Source organism: Callorhinus ursinus, unplaced genomic scaffold (assembly GCF_003265705.2).
Source record: "Callorhinus ursinus isolate GAN/ISIS: 27379988/994484 unplaced genomic scaffold, GSC_fseal_2.0 scaffold19, whole genome shotgun sequence".
Taxonomy (NCBI): Eukaryota; Metazoa; Chordata; class Mammalia; order Carnivora; family Otariidae; genus Callorhinus; species Callorhinus ursinus.
In genome coordinates, this window is record NW_027397081.1 from 7,508,383 (window position 1) to 7,531,258 (window position 22,876).

The 22,876-nt window shown below is 38.2% G+C and overlaps 2 protein-coding genes across 6 annotated transcripts in view; both read right to left on the reverse strand.

The window, feature by feature from the left end:
• Nucleotides 1–22,876, reverse strand: part of FDX1 (ferredoxin 1) — a 190,135-nt gene that overhangs the window by 47,482 nt on the left and 119,777 nt on the right. The gene's annotated exons all lie outside the window — the stretch shown is intronic.
• RDX (radixin) overlaps nt 1–22,876 on the reverse strand; it is a 97,818-nt gene that overhangs the window by 8,332 nt on the left and 66,610 nt on the right. For 4 of the 5 annotated variants that reach the window (XM_073903708.1, XM_073903705.1, XM_073903706.1 and 1 more), the window contains 2 exons: nt 19,264–19,506; nt 17,004–17,164 (listed from right to left, as the gene is read on the reverse strand). In XM_073903708.1, the coding sequence (XP_073759809.1) occupies nt 17,004–17,164; nt 19,264–19,506 (404 nt within the window). Of the gene's footprint in view, nt 1–14,543; nt 17,165–19,263; nt 19,507–22,876 lie in introns of those variants that run through there. The other variant, XM_025893506.2, reaches the window with a different exon arrangement.

Genomic DNA, 22,876 nt, shown 5'->3' on the forward strand with positions numbered 1-22,876 from the left:
ATCCTTTAATTTCAGGGGTCATCAAACCATGGCTCATAGACCAAATCCAGCCCCCCACCTGTTTTTTGTAGAGACCATGATTTGTAACATACATTTTTTTTAATTATTTCGTTAATATATAAAAATTAAATGAAATTCAGACTACAGTGTCCATACATAAAGTTCTTTTTTAAAAAGATTTTTATTTGAGAGAGAAGGAGAGAGAGGGCCTATAAGTAGGGGAAGGAGCAGACGGGGAGGGAGAGACAAGCAGGCTCCACACTGAGCACAGAGCCCCAGGGGAGCTCAATCTCGGGACCCTGAGGTCGTGTCTGCAGGAAATCAAGAGTTTTAAGCTCAACAGAGTAAGCCACCCAGGCACCCCATACATAAAGTTTTATTCGAAAGCAGCCTTGCTCATTTACATATGCCTATATTTGGCTCCTTTTATACTACATTAGCAGAGTTGTGTCATTGTGATAGAAATATTTGGCTGGGTGGCTCAGTCGGTTAAGCATCTGCCTTCAGCTCAGGTCATGATCTCAGGGTCCTGGGATGGAGCCCCGCATCACTGCTTCTCCCTCTCCATTGGCTGCTCCCCCTGCTTGTGCTCTCTCTCTCTGACAAACAAAATCTCAAAAAAAAAAAAAAAAATGAAACTATTTGGCCTACAAAGTCAAGAATATTTATTATCTGGACCTGTACAGAGAGTCGGCCAACTTCTGCTTTTATTCGGTAATTAGAATCTACCAATCTGAAAGCAAAATACAGGTGATCAGAGTGATTTCTTTTAAAAATACAATTTTCATTTTAGTTCTGCAGGCAAAAATCTACAAGCTCAAAGAATCATAAGGAAAGTTAGATCCATTTTTATCTACAAAGCACATCAAATAACCCACACAGAGCATCTGGAAAATGTTATTAATGATGCTACTTTCTCTCTTCAAACATCCTAACAAGTGACAAAGAAGTGACTGGTGAATTTTAATGAAACACTCTTATCATGCCGAATTCTGGAAGCTAATTTAGTAATCTCCTCCTGCAGACCTTCACTCAGGTGGTTAACTTCACCGGTAAGCCTGTCTTGAATGCGGTACACTGACTGCATTTCTTGGGCTTTCCTCTCTTCCCCGGATGGCAACTCTCCCGACAAGAGCCTTCTTCCCTCTGATCCTCAACCTCTTGAATTTCTTCCAGACTGAGTTTAGCTCTTATCACTCAGGACCTACTCATTGAGCTCCTGAAAATTTTATTCAATGCCTGCTGCGTGGCTGAAGCAGCCTATTTCTATCCACATTCATCTTCATTTCTCAGATTCACTTTCCTCTGGATGTCTGAGATCCCTTGAGCATAGATCCTTCTTTTGATTTCCAAGGCTCTAACACTCAACAAAAAGAAAAGGATGCCTTCTCACCCCCACAAGAGTAAATCATGTATTTCAACTTTGATATTCACCTTATCTTGAAAATGAGAGCACTAAACTCTTGGCAGGTTGATGTTAGTAGCCCACACCAAACAACTGAAGAAATAAGTCTGGTCTTCAACTTCGTGGGGTTTGATCATCAGGTCACTGTTACTCTGTATTCAACTTCATATTTAAAGCATTCTTCTTTGGCCTTTAAATTAATGGATACATCCTCTTTGAGACATGCAGACAAGAATATCTACCAAGGGGCACTATCACATGAACATATCTCACTTGGGAAAGTGGTGTTTTGTAGTTAGAAGGATGTGGGCTTCCGAAGAAAACCAAATGAAAATGCAGACTATGTCACTGTGGTTGCCTTTAGGCAGCTGATTCATCCGTAAAATGGGATCACGCACCTACCTTCAAGGACACCTGGGACATTTAGGACATCTTTGTGTGCATCAGGGTAAGTATCCTTTCCTCCAGGCAGATGCGACCCTGTGTGGCCCCGGAGTACGTGCTTGTTGTGTGCACACTGAATTAAAACTTGTCCCTGCACTTCCGCCCAAAGACTTCTGTGAGCTCTTTGTGATTTGGCTCCTTTCCAACTTCATCTTACACAACACTGTCCTCTGGGCTCATTCAGCTCTGGATATATCCTGCCCTCCTTTCTGTTCCTTCAACAAGTCGAGCCCTTTCTTGCCTCTTTTCTTTGCATGCTGTTCCCTCTACCTGGAATGCTTTAAAACAAAGATTGTAAATTGGTGTCCAGTGGGCAACTTTTGGCAAGCAGATACATTATTTGGTTTACAAAACATTTTCTAGGGGCGCCTGGGTGGCTCAGTCGGTGAAGCGTCTGCCTTCGGCTCAGGTCATGATCCCAGGGTCCTGGGATCGAGTCCCACATCAGAGGTGTCTGCTTCTCCCTCTGCCCCCAACTGGTGCTCGCTCTCTCTCTCAAATAAGACCTTTAAAAAAATTTTTTTTCTGAATTTTTTGAAATAGCTGACATGTAAAATTTAGATTTCACATAAAAATTGTACTTCAACCTAATGTCTCAAGCATTATTCTCTGAATGTTCTTTTTTTAAAAAGCTTTCTGGCTTATTTTGGAAAACCAGCACGTACAGCAACAGTGGGCCCTACTGCATCCGAGACGCTGCTGGGCTCCGTAGAGCATGTTTCTGGTGATGCACCAGCCCAAGGCCCAGGGTGCTCCTTTGATCCCTCCCACCTTTGCATTTACCATCCTGATGTAGATAAAAGGAAGCAGCTGGCCTTCTCTTCTTTCAGGGGGTAACTTACATGCCACCTCCTACTGAGGCTTTTTCTGACCTTCCTGAGTTATCCTCATATTCTCCCCAACTCAGTCACTTGTTTCTTTCATAGTATTGATACAAATTTGCTTTTATAGGTCAAAGATGTTGGAGAGTGGCGATTTCACATAATTCAACCTAATACACAAACTTTTAATTACTCTGCTTGTGTTTCATGTATTTCTATAGAAAGTAAGTCCATTAGGATAAGGATCTAGTCTTACTCTTATATTCTCAAAGACCAGTACGTACATGGTGCCTGGCAGGTACTAGGTACTAAAATATTTGCATGAATAAATGCAAGGACTCATCCCACCAAAAGTTCCTTAGCAGCTCCAGAATACACACAAAATCCATTTTCACCTATCCTGAGGTCTCTAGAACTAGCCCAAGTTACAAGTGGACTTTCCTAATCCACACCCCAGGGCAGTCCTGCCACTACTCAGCACTGCCCCCTACTGGGCTCTAGAGCAGGCTTTAGTCCCAGACTTCAGCCTCTGCCCACAGCTGATGCCCCTCGTTCTAGCATTAGAAATGATTCCGAAGGCATGGCTTTTCCTGGAACCCCTATGCAAACAGCATTGAGACCACCACTGGACATCCACTGAGATGTTCCCTCAAACTTAAACGGAAGCCTCGGGGGCGGATATTGGTACTAGCTCCTGAGGGAACTGCTGACAATCACCATCGCCTCTACGGGCCTGCAGATGTCCGCAAGAGGCCGGCTGCTGCCCAGATCTTCGTATGTGTTCTCTTGTCTGCTTGGCTCATTGTCACACTGTTTCTTAACTCTCCGGTTTCCTTCTCCAGACTTATGAATCTTTGAAATTATCTATGAATCCTCAAGATTCTTCAAGTACTCAACAAATGTTTAATGACTACAATTATTTGAGTAGGTTCAATCATTCAAGTGCCACACGGAGCATCCCCAGAAGCTGTAAACATGGACACAGATGTTCATTTGCTAGACATCATCTCAGGGACTTGAGCAGGGGTGTGGGGGAGGGGCACACCCGTATCAGCTTCAGACGTCTGGAAGTGACAGAGGACACTGCCAGGAAGAGCATTTTCCTGCTGTATGCCTAAGTTTGTGGGAATGCGTTCCAGAAGACACTGTGCAGTTAAGTGAAAAAAAAAAGGGAAAGTGTTCTTTTCAATTACTTTCCTGTTGCGAAAACCAGTGTACACTTTAAATCCTGTGACACTGGCGGTGACGCATGCCACCCACTCCCTGCCGTGGGGACTGTGCAGCTCTCTCTGGGGGAGAGGAGGGGCGCACCCTGTCTCTCCTCTTGCTTTGGCAGTTATTAAATGTTGTACTCTTCTATACTAAACCCAGTCTCTCTCCCTACACTGCACTCTTGGGAAATTTCATGGGACACTCCACCAGCATTCCAAACTTAAGCTGTCCAATAAGAAACATCAGGGGCACACACACAACTGCTTCCTCTCATGGTTTTCTAGGTTTCATGGCTCCACCTTCTGAAGCTCGGACTTCATACTTCTATAAACGGACAATTCCACCACAATCGCTCTTTTTATGCCTTCGTGTATTTGTATATGTAGTTCCTTCTATCTGGACAGTCTTCCAATCTTTGTCCCCCTGATTAGGAACACCTCGATTCTTAAAAGACTTGGCTTAGGGATCATCTCTTCCCTGGAAGCCTCCAGCAAGATTAGGTGCCTTCCTTCTGAGCTCTCACACTTCCTCCTGTTCACTTAGCAGATACTGCAGAGCACCGACCACATGCCCGTTGTTGTTCTAGGCACAGAGCACCTACCACTGCACCAATTCCTGCCTTCGTGGAGTGTACATTCCAGCAGCAGAAGGTCGACGATAAATAATGCAGACAGTCCCTGACTTACTGAGTGAAACACATTCAGTAGAAACCACACTTCAAAATTTGAATTCTGTAGGCTAGCAGAATTCCCTTCCTCCCCCGTGATGCTAGGCAGCCCCCCGCGATCATACTGATGACCGTCCTGTACCCAACTATGCTGTCCTTACCTTCAGTGTAGTATTCAGCCAATTACATGAGGTGGGCAACATTCTATTACAGAGTAGCTTTGTGTTAGACAACTTTGCCCAACTGCAGGCTAATGTAAGTGTTCTGAGCCTGTCTGAGGTCAGCTAGGCTAAGCCATGATGTTTGGCAGGCTAGGTGTAGAAAATGCATTCTCCACTTAGGGTATTTTCAACTTACAATAGGTTTATCAGATGTAACCCCATCGTAAATTGAGGAAGATCTGCATATAAACAAATATAAACATATAGTATGTTAGATGGTAAGTGCTACAGAGAAAGATAATGGAAAGAAATGTCTAAGGAATACTGGGAAAAGTCAATTTTAAATACAGTGGTAAGGGAAGGGCACACGAGGGGTTATTTAAGCAAAATCCTGGAGATCACAAAGAAATAAATTATAAAAAATATCTGGGGGAAAAAGGCATACCAAGCTGAGATAATAAGAGCCCTGGCTAGTTTAAAGATTAAGAAGGGAGCCAGTTGACTTCACTTTAGTGAAAGAAGGGGAAATCAGTGAGGTCCAAGAGCAACAAGGGACCAGATCCTGGGCTCTGGACACCACTGAGAAGATTATGGCTTTTAGTCTGAGATGGAAAGCCCCGAGGATTTTGAGCAGAAGTGGTAGGGTTTGACTTACCTTTTTAAGGCTGCTGTCTTAACAGTCTAGAATAGAAAGAGAAGAATCAAGAAAACCCATCAGAAGGCTCCAGCATCAATCCACGCAACCCTGGAGTATGGAACAGGGTGACAGTTGTGGAGGATGCATTAAGTGGTCATATTCTGGGATATATTATGTACTTTGAATGTTGGGCCAACAGGTTTTGGTTGGGTTGGGTGTGGGTATGAGAGAAAAAGAAGAGTAATGTATACGGTCAAGGTTTGGGTCTGATTCATTGAAAGAATGGACTTGCCCTCCATTGACTGAGAAGAGGATGGAGGCAGGAACAAGCAGTGGGCAGCAGAAAGAGCAATGGAAAATGGTGACCACTACAGATTTCCGGGCCCTTCTGAGAAATCAGCATAGAGTTTAGTGTGAATCTCATGGAAAAAGGGGGAAAGGGAGGCCACTAACCATGAAGATCAATGTTTCTTCTATCTAACATAAAATATTATTAGCACTTTTGAAAGAAATCTAGGTTCTGTATGCCCCACCCCCAATTATTTGTGGCCCAAGAAAATCATTTAAGAACTAGGTCAAAGTTTATAGGCACAAGAGCAGTATCTAAAAAGAAAGTTCTGAAAATAAAGGACATTTTCCTAACTTCGGAAAGACCACATTAGCACAGTGAGTCAAGAGAAGACTACACATACATTGTAGCTTAGAAGATGTTAAAAAAACACTAAGCTGATCTACCTCCTTAAAACTAAAAAAAACCTCGCAGAATCAAATTTCTTTGTAATACCTTTGCTATTATTCTTTGGTGTCCTGCTAAAGTACCTTATTATCATTAAGTGTTTTACAATGACCTGAGCTTGTCATTTGCTGTTTTAACAAAAATAGACAAATACAAACTCGAACCACTGAGGATGTGGTGGCAATCAAAGGAAATTAGGAATCAAAAAGCCACCAATGTACATTCAGAAAACCCTACCCTGTTGATTTTTTAAGTAACATTTTCTGACTACAGAATTTGAAGAAGTCAGAGAAGTTTTAATTATTGGCAGATCTTTCTCACTTGGGCCCCCAAAAGTGAAATGTTGAGACCATTATAGCTGGGTCGCCTACCTTTTAAGTAAACCTGATATACAGAAATCCAATTAATGGAGAGGAGAAGTGTCTATTTTCCTATTAAAGGTACTTCCACAAGCACGTATTACTATTCAAATTTGTTAAATGTAAAAAGGACCCACAACATTTAAGTAAAAAATAATTTCCTACAATTTTGGAATACCTAAAATGCAAAAAAATCTTATGTCAACTTACCTCATCCCCTAGGCTGTAGCACAACTTCTTAGAATAAAACACAAGCAGTGTTTGTGCATGAATACAAAACAGTATTTTTTATAACGGCAAAGGGTTGGTAAAAACAAAAATGTTCACCAGCAGCTATGGAGCTTCTGTACAATGAAATGCTACAGTATTTTTGCACTGATAGATGATGATCTCCAAAATACAGCATGCAGTGAGAAGTGCACAACCACGTGTGCAGAAGGCTCGGATGTACATGAGCCACAGCAAGTACGTAAGACGCACATGCTTGTACACGTCCAGGTCGCCTCGGGCAGGAGGTGCGGGTGGAAACCGTGACCTCTGGGAGGAGCTGGAGGAGCAGAGACCCAGAAAGAAGTCTTACTGTTTGTTTAGTGCTATCCTACTCTATCTACTGACCCGTGCCACGTTTCACGTATCACTTATTTTTTAAAAATTCTAATGATTTAACTTTTTAAAATAAGTCTGTAGCCACAGTAGCTAAGCAGCACCTATAGTATAAAGTACCCTTAGAATTTGGCAACTTCAACATAACACTGGCAGCCAATGAAAAAAAACTTTTCCTAAAAATATTTGTAATTTAATACCACTTTTCTAGTTTAAATTTTGCTTAAGCATGGTGAAAGTGTTTTTTTTTTTAATAGAAAAGGAGGGAACTGACAATAACTCGACCATTTTAGTGCTTAAAAAGTCTCCAGAGAAAAGTAACCAAAAAATCCTGAAATACCTGTTTTCTGATGGCTTTGCTATGATACAAGCTATTGTCATTATAAATTTATAAAACTTAACACAATTAACCAGGGTTTCAGAAGAAAATTCTACCTGTACTCCTTGAGGTAATATATATCCTAATATTTACTTAAGGTAAAAAAAAAAAAAAAAAAAAAAATTGTAGTAAAAAATGCTAAACTTAATAGCAAGTTAAATACAGTAGATATTAACAGGGCTATGAAAACTTTCATTGATATTAAATTATGTGTCATTACTGGTTATTCTAATATAAACCATTATTAATAAGGCTGCTTATATTCAATAAACTGTTATTGTAAGAAAATCGGACACATTTACATTGGACATTAAGGAATATGCAACTCCTCAGTGGCAGAGAACCAAGCTAACAAATCTACAGTATTAACTACCCTGCCTAGTGATGAATTTATAACCTTCACTGCTCCCCATGCTGCTGTAATTTTACAAATGGAGAAAACACTTCCCGGCCAGATCACTCAAGTCAATATCATGCTTCTTGTTTGCTAATTAGCACCTACTAAGCAACCTCTAACTTAACTCCCAACTAACTTCCGCACATTTTACTGCACCTTTTCTTCTGCTATTTACTACTTGACTTTCTACATCTCAATTTGGGTCCATGTCTCAATTCCGTGACTCCACTACAATTTACACAACAGATTCAAAGGCTTTCCGCCATCCCCCAAACAGTGCTTTACATAAACAGTAACTGCGCTGCAAATCCCTGGCAGAATGAATGGCGGTATTAATGCGTAAGTATACATGTAATAGTCTTAGCACTTTATGGGAAAAAAACATACCTAAGGAGGTCTCCTACTCGGCATTCCTTTCATAACACCATTAAACTGAAAACCTTTTAAATTTCTCATGTCTAAGGCCTAAAGCACAATGGCTCAAAAATAAAAGACAGTAAAGAACATTTTCTTACCTGAAGACACCAGACCAGTAAACTAGAAGATATATTCGGTTCCAGTCTTCCTAATGCTTGAGAACACCCCAAAAATGTTAATGCCAATAATCCCCCCTAAAGATGCAAAACTACTTTTCCAATGAATACATTTTCTATACATTTTGATGCAGAGCCTTTAATATAGTCTATGTCTATATGTCTATGTCTCCCCAAATTATAAACATCCTTAAAGCATCGGTTTATACCGGACTGTAATGTGGCCCAGCACATTAAACTAGATTATAAAGTATACAGATGATTAGGTTCTGGGTTCTCATTCCATGGTTTATTATAAACACTGTTTGATACCACATTTACAAATATTATTTAAAAAGTAAACAGACCATTGAATGATTTCTTTTTGCATACATTGAAAGATTTTATGTCTTGATAGAAAGTACTTTTAAACACACAAATTAAGAAGTTGTAATATTCTACATTTAACCTACAATGGTAAGGTATTATATCTTAAAGTTAGTGGAGGAAAACCATCCACTTGTAACTTAGATTACCAAAAGATTATATTTACTTACATTCAAAAACTTTTATGGCCTACAAATTGAGAAGTTGTATTAGGAATTATCTGGGGAAAACAAGCAAAAACAAAAAGAAAAATCCTAATGTTATCATTTGGGCCTAAGCAGATGAATCAAGTCCTACCTCTAGCAAAAGCCACATTGATGAAGCATACTCAAATCTTAACTTTTAAAATCTCAACTTTTGGGATGCCTGGGTAGCTCATCAGTTAAGTGTCTGCCTTCAGCTCAGGTCATGATCCCAGAGTCCTGGGATCGAGCCCCGTATCGGGCTCCTTGCTCAGTGGGAAGCCTGCTTCTCCCTCTGCCTCTGCCGCTCCCCCTGCTTGTGCTCTCAGGCAAATAAAATCTTAAAAAGAAAAAAAAAAAGTAAAATCTCAACTTTTTAAAAACCTACAGAAATTTCCAAAGTAAGTTGTTCAAAGCTGTCACAGCCAGTGAATAGTTGCATGTGTATATTCTGAGATAATCTTCACTGAGTTGTTTTGGTAAGTAATACAACCCCTTCATAATGATCTGAAAGAACTATTTTTCTAAACCCTTAAAACTTACTTTTAAAAATCTTTTAAGTTTCTTCCAGTCACTACATGATCCAAGACCAACTGGATGCAGAAATGATATTGATGCAATGATTGTGGCAAGCATACTCTGCATTAATAGTTTTCTTTTTTTAAGATTTTATTTATTTATTTGAGAGAGAAAGAGAGAGAGTGTGTGAGCTGGGGGAGAAGCAGAGGGAGAAGCAGATTTCCCCCTCAGCAGGGAGCCCGATGAGGGACTTGATCCCAGGATTCCGGGATCATAACCTGAGCCGAAGGCAGACACTTAACCGAATGAGCCATCCAGGCGCCCTTGCATTAATAGTTTTCAACTATAAACAAGTATTAGTGATTCAAAGTACATGGATAATAACCTTGGTCAGGCATTACACTTTGGGGAAGACAATGCATCTATAATCTAAGTGTCTAGATCAGGTTCCAAATATGCAGGAACAGACCATCTAATTCAGAACTCTGAAACTGCTTAATAAAACTGGAGTACAGGGGCGCCTGGGTGGCACAGTAAGTTAAGCGTTTGACTCTTGGTTTTGGCTCAGGTCATGATCACGGGGTTATGAGATTGAGCCCAGCGTCGGGCTCTGTGCTCAGCGCAGAGTCTGCTTAAGACTCTCCCTTTCCCTGGGAGAAGTCTGGGAGTACAAGAGATTGTAAAACCAGGAATTAGCACTCAGAATCCACTCCATTTGTTCTCAAATGTCTTTCATTTCTGGTTCTCTTTTTGTGCCAAGGAAGAACCTCTCTCCACAAGGTCACGGATAAAAGGATACAAACAGAGGTCTTAACTGTCCCCAAAGAGATCATTTGGAAAATAAGCAGAAGAAAAAATATTAACTACACATAGCAAATATGAGAGTAAATTACATCTAGGTATTTCCTTTAAATTCTCAGAAGGCAGTAATGTAATTCTTTACCATGACCACAGCCTTTCTTTAGGCTAATTACCATACATGAAGATCCTTATTAAGCCTTCCCTTTATTCCACACTCTCTAGTGTACCTTACACAGCAGCATGAATTCTCCTTTGGAGCAAAGTTTAGTTATTGTTCCCTTAGTAACTGCATTCCCAAAAAGCACCAGAAGTCTTCAAATCAAACTAAACTACCTCAGCACAGGATTCAGGGCTTCCTAAACCCCTGGCCCAGCCCACCCCAGCTTCACCATCCTGTTCTCTGTGCACAGTGAAATCACATTTCCTATCCCAGTCAAGACAGCCCTCTCTTTATAGACTCTAACCACTGTACAAAATCATTCTCTGCCTTGCCTCTTTTCAGTAATTCCTTCATCAAAAAATGTTTTTCTCTTTAAAAAACAATGAACATTAAAGGCACGGGCAACAAAAGAAAACTGTAAGTTGACTTCATTAAAATCAAACGCTTTTGCACAACAAAGGACACTATCAATAGCATGAAAAGACAACCCACAGAATGGAAGAGAATATTTGCAATTCTTTTATCTGGCAAGGGATTAATACCCAGAATACATAAAGAACTCCTAGAACTTAAGAACCAAAAACAAACAACTCAATTTAAAAGTAGACAAAACACAAATAAACACTTCCACAAAGAAGGTGTACATCTGGTGAATAAGCACATGAAAAGATGCTCAGTATCAGAGAAAGGCATCATAGGGAAATGATCAAAATTGCAACGAGATACCACTACGATGGCCATTCTCCAAAACAAAAAATAACAATTTTGGTGAGGATGTGGAGAAGCTGGAACCCTTGTGCATTTGCTGATGGGAATGTAAAATGGTGCAGTTGCTGCACAGATAATATGGCAATTCCTCAAAAAATTAGTCATGATCATGATTCAACAATTCTACTTCTGAATATGTACCCCAAAGAACTGAAAACTGGGGCCAGAACAGATATTTGTGTACCAATGTACACAGCAGCACTGTTCACAAGTCAAAGTGTGGGAACCATCTAAATATCCTTTGACTGATGGATTAAAAAAAAATGTGGCACACACACACACAAACACACACAGGGATATTATCCAGTCTTTAGAAAGAGTGAAATTCTGATACATATAACATGGAGAAGCCTTGAAAACATTATGCTAAGTGAAAGAAGTCAGACACAAAAGGACAAACGTTATGAGTAACCTAAAGTAGTCAAATTCAGAGACACAGAAAGTAGGACTGTGATAGTAACCAGGGACTAGGAAGACAGAGGGATGGGAATGAGTGTTTTGAGGGCACAGATTCTGTTTGGCATGATGAATAGTGGTGACAGCTGTACAACATGAATGTAGTTAACATCACTGAATGGTATACTCGAAAACAGCTACGATGGTAAATTTTATGTTATATATATTTTAACAAAAAAATGAAGATTAAAATAAAAACTGACTCCATGAAACTTCTCAACATTTAATACAAATATTACGAATTATTATGCTTGACTGGTTTGTCAGTAGGATATAAAATGAGTTTTACTGTAAAGTTAGAAAAACTTTTGCAATTAGGCACTTTTTAAAAGATATCTTTAAATACAGTGTTTAAAGTCTGACCTATGCAATAAAAATTAAGTAATTTATCAGATAATAAGCAAACTTGAAAAACTCTACTCTGTATTCTTACTCTCATCCTTATTCGTTAATTTCTTCTACTATTCTACTCATCTTCTTTATGTTGCAGTTTCTTTCAACATACAATTTTATCTTTTATCCAAAATTGCTAAAATTTTAAAGTAAACAATTACATAAATGGAGTGATGGTAATAGGATTCCAGTGCTAGACTTGAATTACATAGACTTTTCAGTATAAACCAAAGGAAAGGGAGGGAGGAGGTATTGCCTTCTAAGTCTAAAACATATATGCATTTCTAGGTCTAACACATAAGACATTTTAACTTGGAAAAATTAAAAGGGATATCACAGCATACACTGTAACATAGCAAAGAAGAATTTCACATAATAAATCCATGTTTTATCAAAAGGAACTTTTCCAAGGATCAATCTCAGAGATTCTGATGCCGTATTAGCACTAGGAAGACAGACATTGGCTCTTTAGATTTAGTCAACAGCAACGAAAACCAGTATAAATACTTTCAGGAGTAAACGAAATGACATGCATAAATATCAAAGTGAAGCTTAATTTTTTAAATGATCATTAAATAAAAGTGAACAATTGGAACCAAGTAATAAAAATAATACATGGATGAAAGCAACTGACTTCATATAAGCACGGAGGAATCTGGGCATACAAATAACATGAATCAACAAAGTGATGCTGCCATCTTAAAAGAAATCTAGTATTTTATCAGATTGATGCAACTGATCTAAGAGGTAAGATAAATTAGTATTGAACTTCCACATTTTAAGATAGGCCAAAACAAAGTCACCATTATTCTAATCTTGCTGCCATATCCTAGGGTATAGCATATAAAAACGTAGTGGCTAAATGAAGGTCTTTAAATTAGAAACTGGAAAACTCCAGAGTCAAACATAAACCTGAATTTAAAAGATGTGCCACTGGGTAATTATCTCAGTCATGACTTTTAACCTTAAAATTCTGTGGTTAAATGATGGGTACTCTAACTACTAAAGCAGTGTATGTAATCTCAAATCAGGTAACTCTTGTATCACAGAATTTAAGGGAAGTCAAAATACTGAGGCAACAAAGCAAGGAGTCAGGCTCTTTCTGGAAGGAAAATGGCAGTTCTTAAAATCTTGAAAGATGGATGTATTAAGATGTAGGTCCACTAGGAAAAAATGGGAGTTAAGATTTTTTTAATTGGAAAAGTCAGGGATGAGAATGTGATAAACTTTAATATGTGAAACACTATGTGAGCCAAGGTCTCCTCACCACCAATGTAGAATGAGGATTGCCTTGACATTTCATGAAGTTATCAGAACATCTGCAGAATCCACTGAGCTTTTGAAATGTACTAGAATGTTGTCCTTTTACATGATAAACCACTACATTTAATAAATTATCTTCTAATTACAAAAATGAAGTGCAGAATAAGAAAATGGTTACGTTCTATTCATTGAGAACAAACTTAAAAGAGGAAGGGGTCTACCAGGATAGCTCCCTACTCAAAAGATTTCGCTTATCCTTAAGGATATCTACATTTTGGTTTACTAAATCAGTTCAGCAAATTAATGATAAAGGCTATCATTCCTTAAACTTAAAGCTTAAAAGTTTATAGCTTTAGATTTTAAAAAGACCAACTGTTTATCTCATGCATACATAGACTGGGATGCTTTGGGATCTAAAAAATTTTTAACTTCATTTCTACAAATATCACTCATCAACAAGGTAATAAAAATTGAGATAGGAAGTAGTGGGCATTTTTTATTTTTAATCCTAACACTAGTATTGAAATTCTTTCCTAATGATCACCAGGAGTGAGAGTTCCAATATAGTTTAAGATAACGTTTTAAGTGGTAATTCTAGTTCTTAAAGAAAAACTCTAATTAGATGTAAAGCAATCCTATAAAATTCCCCTTTCTTTTCTGATAGGATTGGAATAAAGAAATCACTACCTGCCTTTGAGAAAAAAATAACAAAGTGACAGTTAAGTATTACTATAAACTGAGCAGACACCCAGCTTTTCCTTTTAGAACAGATATATGACTTATTTAAGAAGAATAATCTTTATGTTAAAAATCAGGAAGAAGCTTTTAAAAAGACAATAACCTTCTAGATTTATGGTAACTGCACTGTAAAGTCACTTTAAAATAAAAATACGTATTTAAATAAATGCACTTAGTATATAGTTCTTTAAAGAACATTAGTATTTTAATAACAAGATTAATCAATGACAATGAAACTGTATCTTCCTTAGGAAAAAGAAACTATAAACAATATACAATTAAAGCAATGACTGGAAATCCTACATGATTTTCTGTTATCAAGAAAGTTAACAATTTAATTTTTCACAAAATTAACAATCACTATTACTTCCATACCAAAAGAGGTATAATTTGGGGTAAGATAAATCTATGAGGATTTTGAAATTTTTCCCTATCCAATTTCTCATTTTTAAGATGTGATGATTCATGGGTCTAATAAAGATTATAATTTTCAGAAATATACAAAAAATCCATGTTAAATAACAACAGTGGACCTTGAAGGCATGAGCTTTTGTCACTTTATTGTTAACCAATGAATGTTATCCAAAATTATAGACGTAACTGTAACTTAACTGTACAACACAAAATTATGCTATGGTAAAAGTCTGTTGGAATTTACCAAATACTCATTAATATATTTTACATTGCTATATGAACATGTGCTCTCAACTGCTAATAAGAGTTATAACTGGTTTAATCACTATGAAAACCCATATTGCAAATAGTTGCTCCTGTTTAGAAAAATTCACACAGCTTTAAAAATGGATTATATCCATTTTAATCCTAATCTACAAATAGATTATAAACAGCAAATATAACTGGTAGTTTTTCAACACTGATATCAAACTGATGTAGCAATGGTAGTGCACACAATTCAAAATGTAGAAAATTAATAAAAATCCAATGGAGGTCCAAGTTGTCACTTATTATGGCAATGGCTTTGATGCTTTGGAAAAGTGAACACTTATGCTTTAAAGCATGAAAAGCAGAGTTCACCATCTATTCTTCTAACGTGCTACAAGGAGAAATATTCTCTTCTGCAGTGTTTTGAAGCATGTGCACAACCACCATACAACAGTCACTTCAAGGTTATTAACCAGTTACCTTTTGTCCTACAAAGTCCAAAAAAATATATTAAATGAAACCTTTCCTTTTCATGTCTGCCCAGATTAATCCTTTTATAGTCAGCAAAATCAAAAAAGCACAAGAGATATTTTCAGACACAACCTGAATCTACTGTGCATGAAAAATGCTTAACAAAATGGCAATTTTAATAGATAAATGTAAATTTGAGTGCATAATACCAAATGAAAAGTAGCTGAACCACACAGAGAAAACAAGGCTTTCCTTATCTCCAAGTCTAGATGTTTTACAATAAAAAAAGTATTAGAACAGGTGAATATTAGAACATCTTTCAAACTGGAAAGATTTCTTAAGACATAACTGAACTCAATAACCTAAAATTATAATTTCTAAAACAGGATTAACAAACCAAATTTGAGTATTTTTAGAAAATGAAAAAAAAAAACAATGATTTAGAAACCAAATCTGCTAGAATGACTATGTAACAATTATATCAAGAAATGAAGGTAGAGACATTCATATGCCACAAGGGCAAATATCTCTCACACACTCACATGCACACACATGTGCATGCGCACACGCACGCGCACGCGCGCGCACACACACACACACACACACACACACTCCCTCTCTCTCTCTTCCTCGGACATACAACACCCCTCCAGGAAGACAGTATACCAGCAAGACCTTACAATTTTAATATAAATCAGAGTCCCACAATTAAGCTCAACAAAAAGGCAGTTAAAAATTTAGCACTCTAAGATATTCTGAAGGGAAAGAAATCTCAGAAATACTCCTTGCATGACTGAAAGTTCTGGTATGTATTATAGAACACAGCGCTTACACACTCCACTGGGTCGGAACAACCGGTCACCACAGGTGTAGTAGTGAGGTAGTATTACTGTTCCCTCTTTAGGACTCATGTTTTCATATGCTGCCCTTCCAGAAAGGTCCAGAGTTTTTTTTTTAAGTGATTATAATAAATTACCAACAAATGATTTTTTTTAAATTAAACATCTGTCTAAATCAGTCTATGAAAGAACGGATTTCTTAATCTTCCAGAGACAATTATTATCTGCAGGTGTTACATCAATAAATTCTACTAGGCTAACTATTACCTGCTGTCTACACCTTTGTGAACCAAAGGAAGACAGGAGATGAAACACCAATCAGTTCAGCTCTCAAAGATGACTGTAATTAAGTAAGCAAATATCAAATACCCAATAATATAATTAAATTGGGACTTAAAAACATTAACCACCAGCTGCATGATACACTATTAAATATTCTAATCCTTTTCATGATTCATGGCCGTCTTCTACACAATTATCAAAGACTGTCAAACCTGTCGCCTACCCTCATTTTAACAACATCAGTGATCTGTATGATGGTAGAATTATGGCTATCAGCACAGTAAGATAGGAGAAGTGCACGCCGAGGAAATATGAGTGAGACAGAATGTGGAAATACACACAGGCAGAATATGGAAGGGGCAAAAGAAACCACAGCACTCTAAACACTCATTAAGTCACCATCATCCTTTGAACTGTACAAAGTGCTGAAATCACACATACACATTTGTCAGACATGATCCTTAGTGTTAATCTCCAACAGAAAAAAACAATGGAAACTGAAAATGTGACAGGAGGCGATGGAACGCTGTCCTCCACTCCCTGGCCCAAAAGGAAAAGAAAATCAAGCATGACATCACACTGCCTTAATGCTGAAGAGCTCCCCTCAAGTACGTCTTTAGCCACCACAGTCAACTGGTGTAAGTGCTTTGGCAAGGTGGGATGCGTTCCATCACATTTGCAAAGGCCTGCTTTTCTCTGTTGGTGGTTCAGCTTATGAAGAACATGTATGCAAAATAACAGCTCTCACATGGCTTCAAACTCATCAATCCGCTGCTTGGTGTTGCCTTGTCGAATCTGCCGCAGAGTCTTGTACTTATCACGGCCTGCCTTAACATTCTCAGCGTGAAGAACATCATTTTGCGTTTTCTTGGTTTCATCTCTGGCTTGGGCTAATTCTGAACTTAGTGCCTATATTTAAAAAAGAAAAAAAATGAATTATTTTTTTTGTAGATTTTAAAAAGTTTATGAAAAAAGTTTAAGGACAAAAATACACCACAAATCTTACATTTTCATATTCAAAATTCCCATTGTCACATCTTTTTCTTTAAAGTGTGTAACTCTGTTTTACTTGTAGTCAAAGTAGAGGTAGTGGTGAGGGAGGAATAACTCCATTGCCTTTCACTTCTACACTCAACAACCATGATGATTTTGTGTATTATTCTACATTTCCTTAATTTTCTCATACAATACTTGAAATGACTTACCCAAAAAAACGTTCAATAGAAACATTTCAGAATGCTATTTTAAGATCTAAAATAAAATCTATGTCACAAGAGAAACTTTCTCTGAAGTCTTAATGTATTTATTAAAACTCTCCCATCACTTTTTTATTAATATTTGAAGATTTCACCAATTAAAAAATTAGAGAACTTATCTGAAAAAAGATCTAATAAAGTTAAAATTTTCTATTTTGATCTAATTATGTGCTTTTAATAAACTGACCTTTTGCCATTATAAAATGTGAACAAATAATTCAGATTAAGTAATGCCATACAGGAAGTCTATCGTTTTAAATGTAGACTTCACTAGTTAAAAACTAAATTTATTTGTCTTTTAAAGATAACATTAAAATACTTCCTACCTTTTAATGTTGAGTCAAGCTATAATTAAAGATTAACTTACCACTTAAGGCTTAATCGCCCAAAGCTAACAAACATTTGCTACAATGGAAGAAATGAAACAATGTGGCTGTAGGCCAAGCACTCACAAACCAACCACAAGGCCAGCTACTGGTAAAGGCTTAAAAAAAAAATCAAATGTTCTTCTACAAAGAACTTCTCGGGGCACCTGGGTGGCTCAGTCGTTAAGCATCTGCCTTCAGCTCAGGTCATGATCCCAGGGTCCTGTGATCGAGCCCCACATCAGGCTCCCTGCTCGGCGGGAAGCCTACTTCTTCCTCTCCTGCTCCCCCTGCTTGTGTTCCCTCTCTCACTATCAAAAAAATAAAATCTAAAAAAAAAAGAACTTCTCACACTCAATACCCAAAAAACAAATAATCCAGTCAATAAATGGGCAGAAGACATGAACAGACACTTCCCCAAAGAAGACATACAAATGACTAAAAGACACATGAAAAAATTTTCAATACCACTAGCCATCAGGGAAATACAAATCAAAACCACAATGAGATACCTAACCTTACACCAGTTAGAATGGCAAAAATTAATAAGACAGGAAACAACAAATGTTGGCGAGGATGTAGAGAAAGGGGAACCCTCTTACACTGTTGGTGGGAATGCAAACTGGTGCAGCCACTCTGGAAAACGGTATGGAGGTTCCTCAAGATGTTAAAAACAGAGGTACCCTACGACCCAGCAATTGCACTACTAGGTATTTACCCCAAAGACACAGATGTAGTGAAAAGAAGGGGCACCTGCACCCCAATGTTCATAGCACCAATGTCCACAACAGCCAAACAGTGGAAAGAGCTGAGATGCCCTTCAGCAGATGAATGGATAAAGAAGATGTGGTCCATATATACAATGGAGTATTACTCAGCCATCAGAAAGGATAAATACCCACCATTTGCATCAACATGGATGGAAATGGAGGGGATTATGCTAAGTGAAATAAGTCAAGCAGAGAAAGACAATTATCATATGGTTTCACTCATATGTGGAACATAAGGAATAGTGCAGAGGACCACAGGGGAAGGGAGGGAAAACTGAATGGGAAGAAATCAGAGAGAGACAAACCATGAGAGACTCTGGACTCCAGGAACCAAACTGAGGGTTGCTGAAGGGAGGGGCATAGAGTAACTGGGTGATGGATACTGAGGAGGGCACGTGATGTGATGAGCACTAGGTGTTACACGCAACTGATGAATTGCTGAACACTACATCAAAAACTAATGATGTACTATATGTTAGCTAACTGAACATAATGTATCTATAAATATATATATAAATATTAAAAAATAAAATGTTCCTTCTTAATAAGTTTGTCTTAATAAATGGGGAAATGCTAATTATATTATAAATGTGCACACAACTGCAAATTTTAAATACCTGGAGTTGCTTCTTAACACGCTCATTTTTTTGAGTTTCTGTTACACGTTCCTCTTCACTTCGATGGTTCATCACCCCATCATTTGATAATTCAGCGCTAGCTTCAGCATTATTCTCATCATGCTCATCGTGTTCATTTTCTGTTGGAGGAACGACTGGTGGTGGCGGAGGTGGAGGGGGGGCAGACATCACAGTTTTTAGTTCTTCTTTGGTCTTTTCCAAATCTTCCTGGGCTGCAAAAGCCTGAACATTAAAAATAAGTTTATCAGCAACTTCCTTTGAAAATTGGTAATTAAAAGAATCAAGTTATCCTTCCTTCCTAAAAGAAACTATATTTCAGGGTAATGAAAACAAGCCTTACTGATGAAAGCTCTGTTTTTATAAGGAACGCCAGCAAGTAGGAGTGGAAGAATTAAAATACATCACTTTGCAAAACCTAATAAAATTGTTAATTCTGGCAAGAATGATCAAATATTGCTAAAACTGTTATACAAATGGTTGATGAGAAATGTATTAGTAAAATGCCAAAGAATGCCACATCTAAGAGATCACATTTTAGCCACAAGGGGGAGCATGTCACTAGTCAATGGAGGAATCAGACCATCATTACTCTAATCCAGTGATCAATTAAAATCACTAATGGTAGGCTAACCAGATAGTAAGTGTCTTCTGAGATGATACAACAGGAAGTATCCAACATCACCAACTGCTTGGGTGCTATACTGTGTTCAGTTGCCTAGAAAAGTCCTGCTTTACACTGTTGTCCTGGTATAATTATTAATAATAATACCTTTCACTCACTCTAAAATATATTCTGGCCCTTCATCTGATATGTCATTTGCAAAAATCTTCTCCCATTCTGTCGGTTGTCTTTTGGTTTTGTTGACTTTCTTTTGCTGTGCAAAAGCTTTTTATCTTGATGAAGTCCCTACAGTTCATTTTTGCCCTTGCTTCCTTTGCCTTTGGCGATGTTTCTAGGAAAAAGTTGCTGCGGCTGAGGTCGAAGAGGTTGCTGCCTGTGTTCTCCTTTAGTATTTTGATGGACTCCTGTCTCACATTTAGGTCTTTCAACCATTTTCAGTCTATTTTTCTGTGTGGCTAGTACCCAAAATCTATAAAGAACTTAACCAAACTCAAAACCCAAAGAACAAATGATCCAATCAAGAAATGGGCAGAAGACATGAACAGACATTTTTCCAAAGAAAACATCCAAATGGCCAACAGACCCATGAAAAAGTGCTCAACATCACTCGGCATCAATGATATCCAAATCAAAACCTCAATGAGATACCACCTCACACAAGTCAGAATGGCTAAAATTAACAAGTCAGGAAACGACAGATGTTGGCGGGGATGCGGAGAAAGGGGAACCCTCCTACACTGTTGGTGGGAATGCAAGCTGGTGCAACCACTCTGGAAAACAGTATGGAGGTTCCTCAAAAAGTTGAAAATAGAGGGGCGCCTAGGTGGCTCAGTTGGTTAAGCAACTGCCTTCGGCTCAGGTCATGATCCTGGAGTCCCAGGATCGAGTCCCGCATCAGGCTCCCTGCTCAGCAAGGAGCCTGCTTCTCCCTCTAACCCTCCTGCTCTCATGTTCTCTCTCTCTCTCATTCTCACTCTCTCAAAATAAATAAATCTAAATAAATAAATAAAAAGTTGAAAATAGAGCTACCATACGTCCCAGCAATTGCACTACTGGGTATTTACCCCAAAGATACAAATGTAGGGATCCGAAGGGGTATGTGCACCCCATGTTTATAGCAGCAATGTCCACAATAGCCAAACTGTGGAAAGAGCCAAGATGTCCACTGACAGATGAATGGATAAATAAGATGCAGTGTGTATACACAGACAGACAGACACACACACACACACACACACACACACACACACACACACACACACACGAATATTATGCAGCCATCAGAAGGAGTGAAATCTTGCCATCTGCAATGACGTGGATGGAACTGGAGGGTATTATGCTGAGCGAAATAAGTCAGTCAGAGAAAGACATGTATCATATGATCTCACTGATATGAGGAATTCTTAATCTCAGGAAACAAACTGAGGGTTGCTGGAGGTGTGGGGGGTGGGAGGGTGATAGACACTGGGGAGGGTATGTGCTATGGTGAGCGCTGTGAATTGTGTAAGACTGTTGAATCATAGACCTGTACCTCTGAAACAAACAATGCAATATATGTTAAAAAAAAAAAGAAGAAGAAGATAGTAGGAAGGGAAAAATGAAGGGGGGGGGATCGGAAGGGGAGACGAACCATGAGAGACTATGGACTCTGAAAAACAAACTGAGGGTTCTAGAGGGGAGGGGGTTGGGGGGATGGGTTAGCCCGGTGACGGGTATTAAAGAGGGCACATATTGAATGGAGCACTGGGCATTATATGCAAACAATGAATCATGGAACACTACATCAAAAACTAATGATGTAATGTATGGTGATTAACAATCAAATTTAAAAAAATAAAATAAAATGGCAAAAAAATGTATATATTCTAATTTGGGTGATAAATTATATGGTGGTCTCACCTATGAGGCATCATAGCCAAAAACTTTTTAACTTGAATCCTTCAAGTTTTTATTTTATTATTATTTTTAATTCTTTGAAAAATTTTATTTATTTGTGACAGGAAGAGAGAGAGCACAAGCAGGGGGAGCTGCAGGCAGAGGGAGAGGGAGAAGCAGGCTCCCTGCTCAGCAGGGAGCCCCATGCGGAGCTCGATCCTAGGACTCTGGGATCATGACCTGAGCCGAAGGCAGACGCTTGACGGATTGAGCCACCCAGGCGCCCCAACTCCTGCAAGTTTTTAGGTCTATTTTCCAGTTTACAGGAAATATTGTTAAAGGACAAGCTGAATAACACCATGAGGAAGCAACTAGACAAATAAAGAAGGGACAATCTGCAGGTCCTTCCAATAATTCAGTATCATAAAAAGACCTGTCCTACTTTAAGAGAGACTTACAGCAAACATATGCACCGCAAAGTCCAAAGGACATTGGCCTGGCAAATTAGCTATAAAAGATTTTGGGTCAATTTTGAATACATTCTGCCCAGGAATAAATCACACAAATATAATCAATTAATTTACAATGAAGCAGCCAAGAATATGCAATGGGGAAAGGACAGTCCCTTCAATGACTGGGTGTTGGGAAAACTGAACAGCCATACGCAAAAGAATGAAAACCAGACCACTATCTTATACCATACAAAATTATCAACCCAAAATGATCACAGATTTGAACCTAAGACCTAAAATCATACTCCCAAAAGAAAACATATAGAGCAAGCTACCTGACATTGGTCTTGGCAATGATTGTTTGGATTTGACACCAAAAGTAAAGTTAAAAAGCAAAAATAAGCAAGTGGGACTACATCAAACTAAAAAGCTTCTGCACAGCAAAGGCAACCATCAAAAATAAAAAAAGTCAACCTACTGAATGGGAGAAGATATTTACAAATCATACACCCAAATATATAAGGAACTCATATAACTTAACAGTTAAAAAACGATCTGATTAAAAAATGGGCAGAGGATCAGAATGTTTATTTTTCCATAGAAGACATACAGATGGCCAACAGGTACATGAAACAGGTGCTCA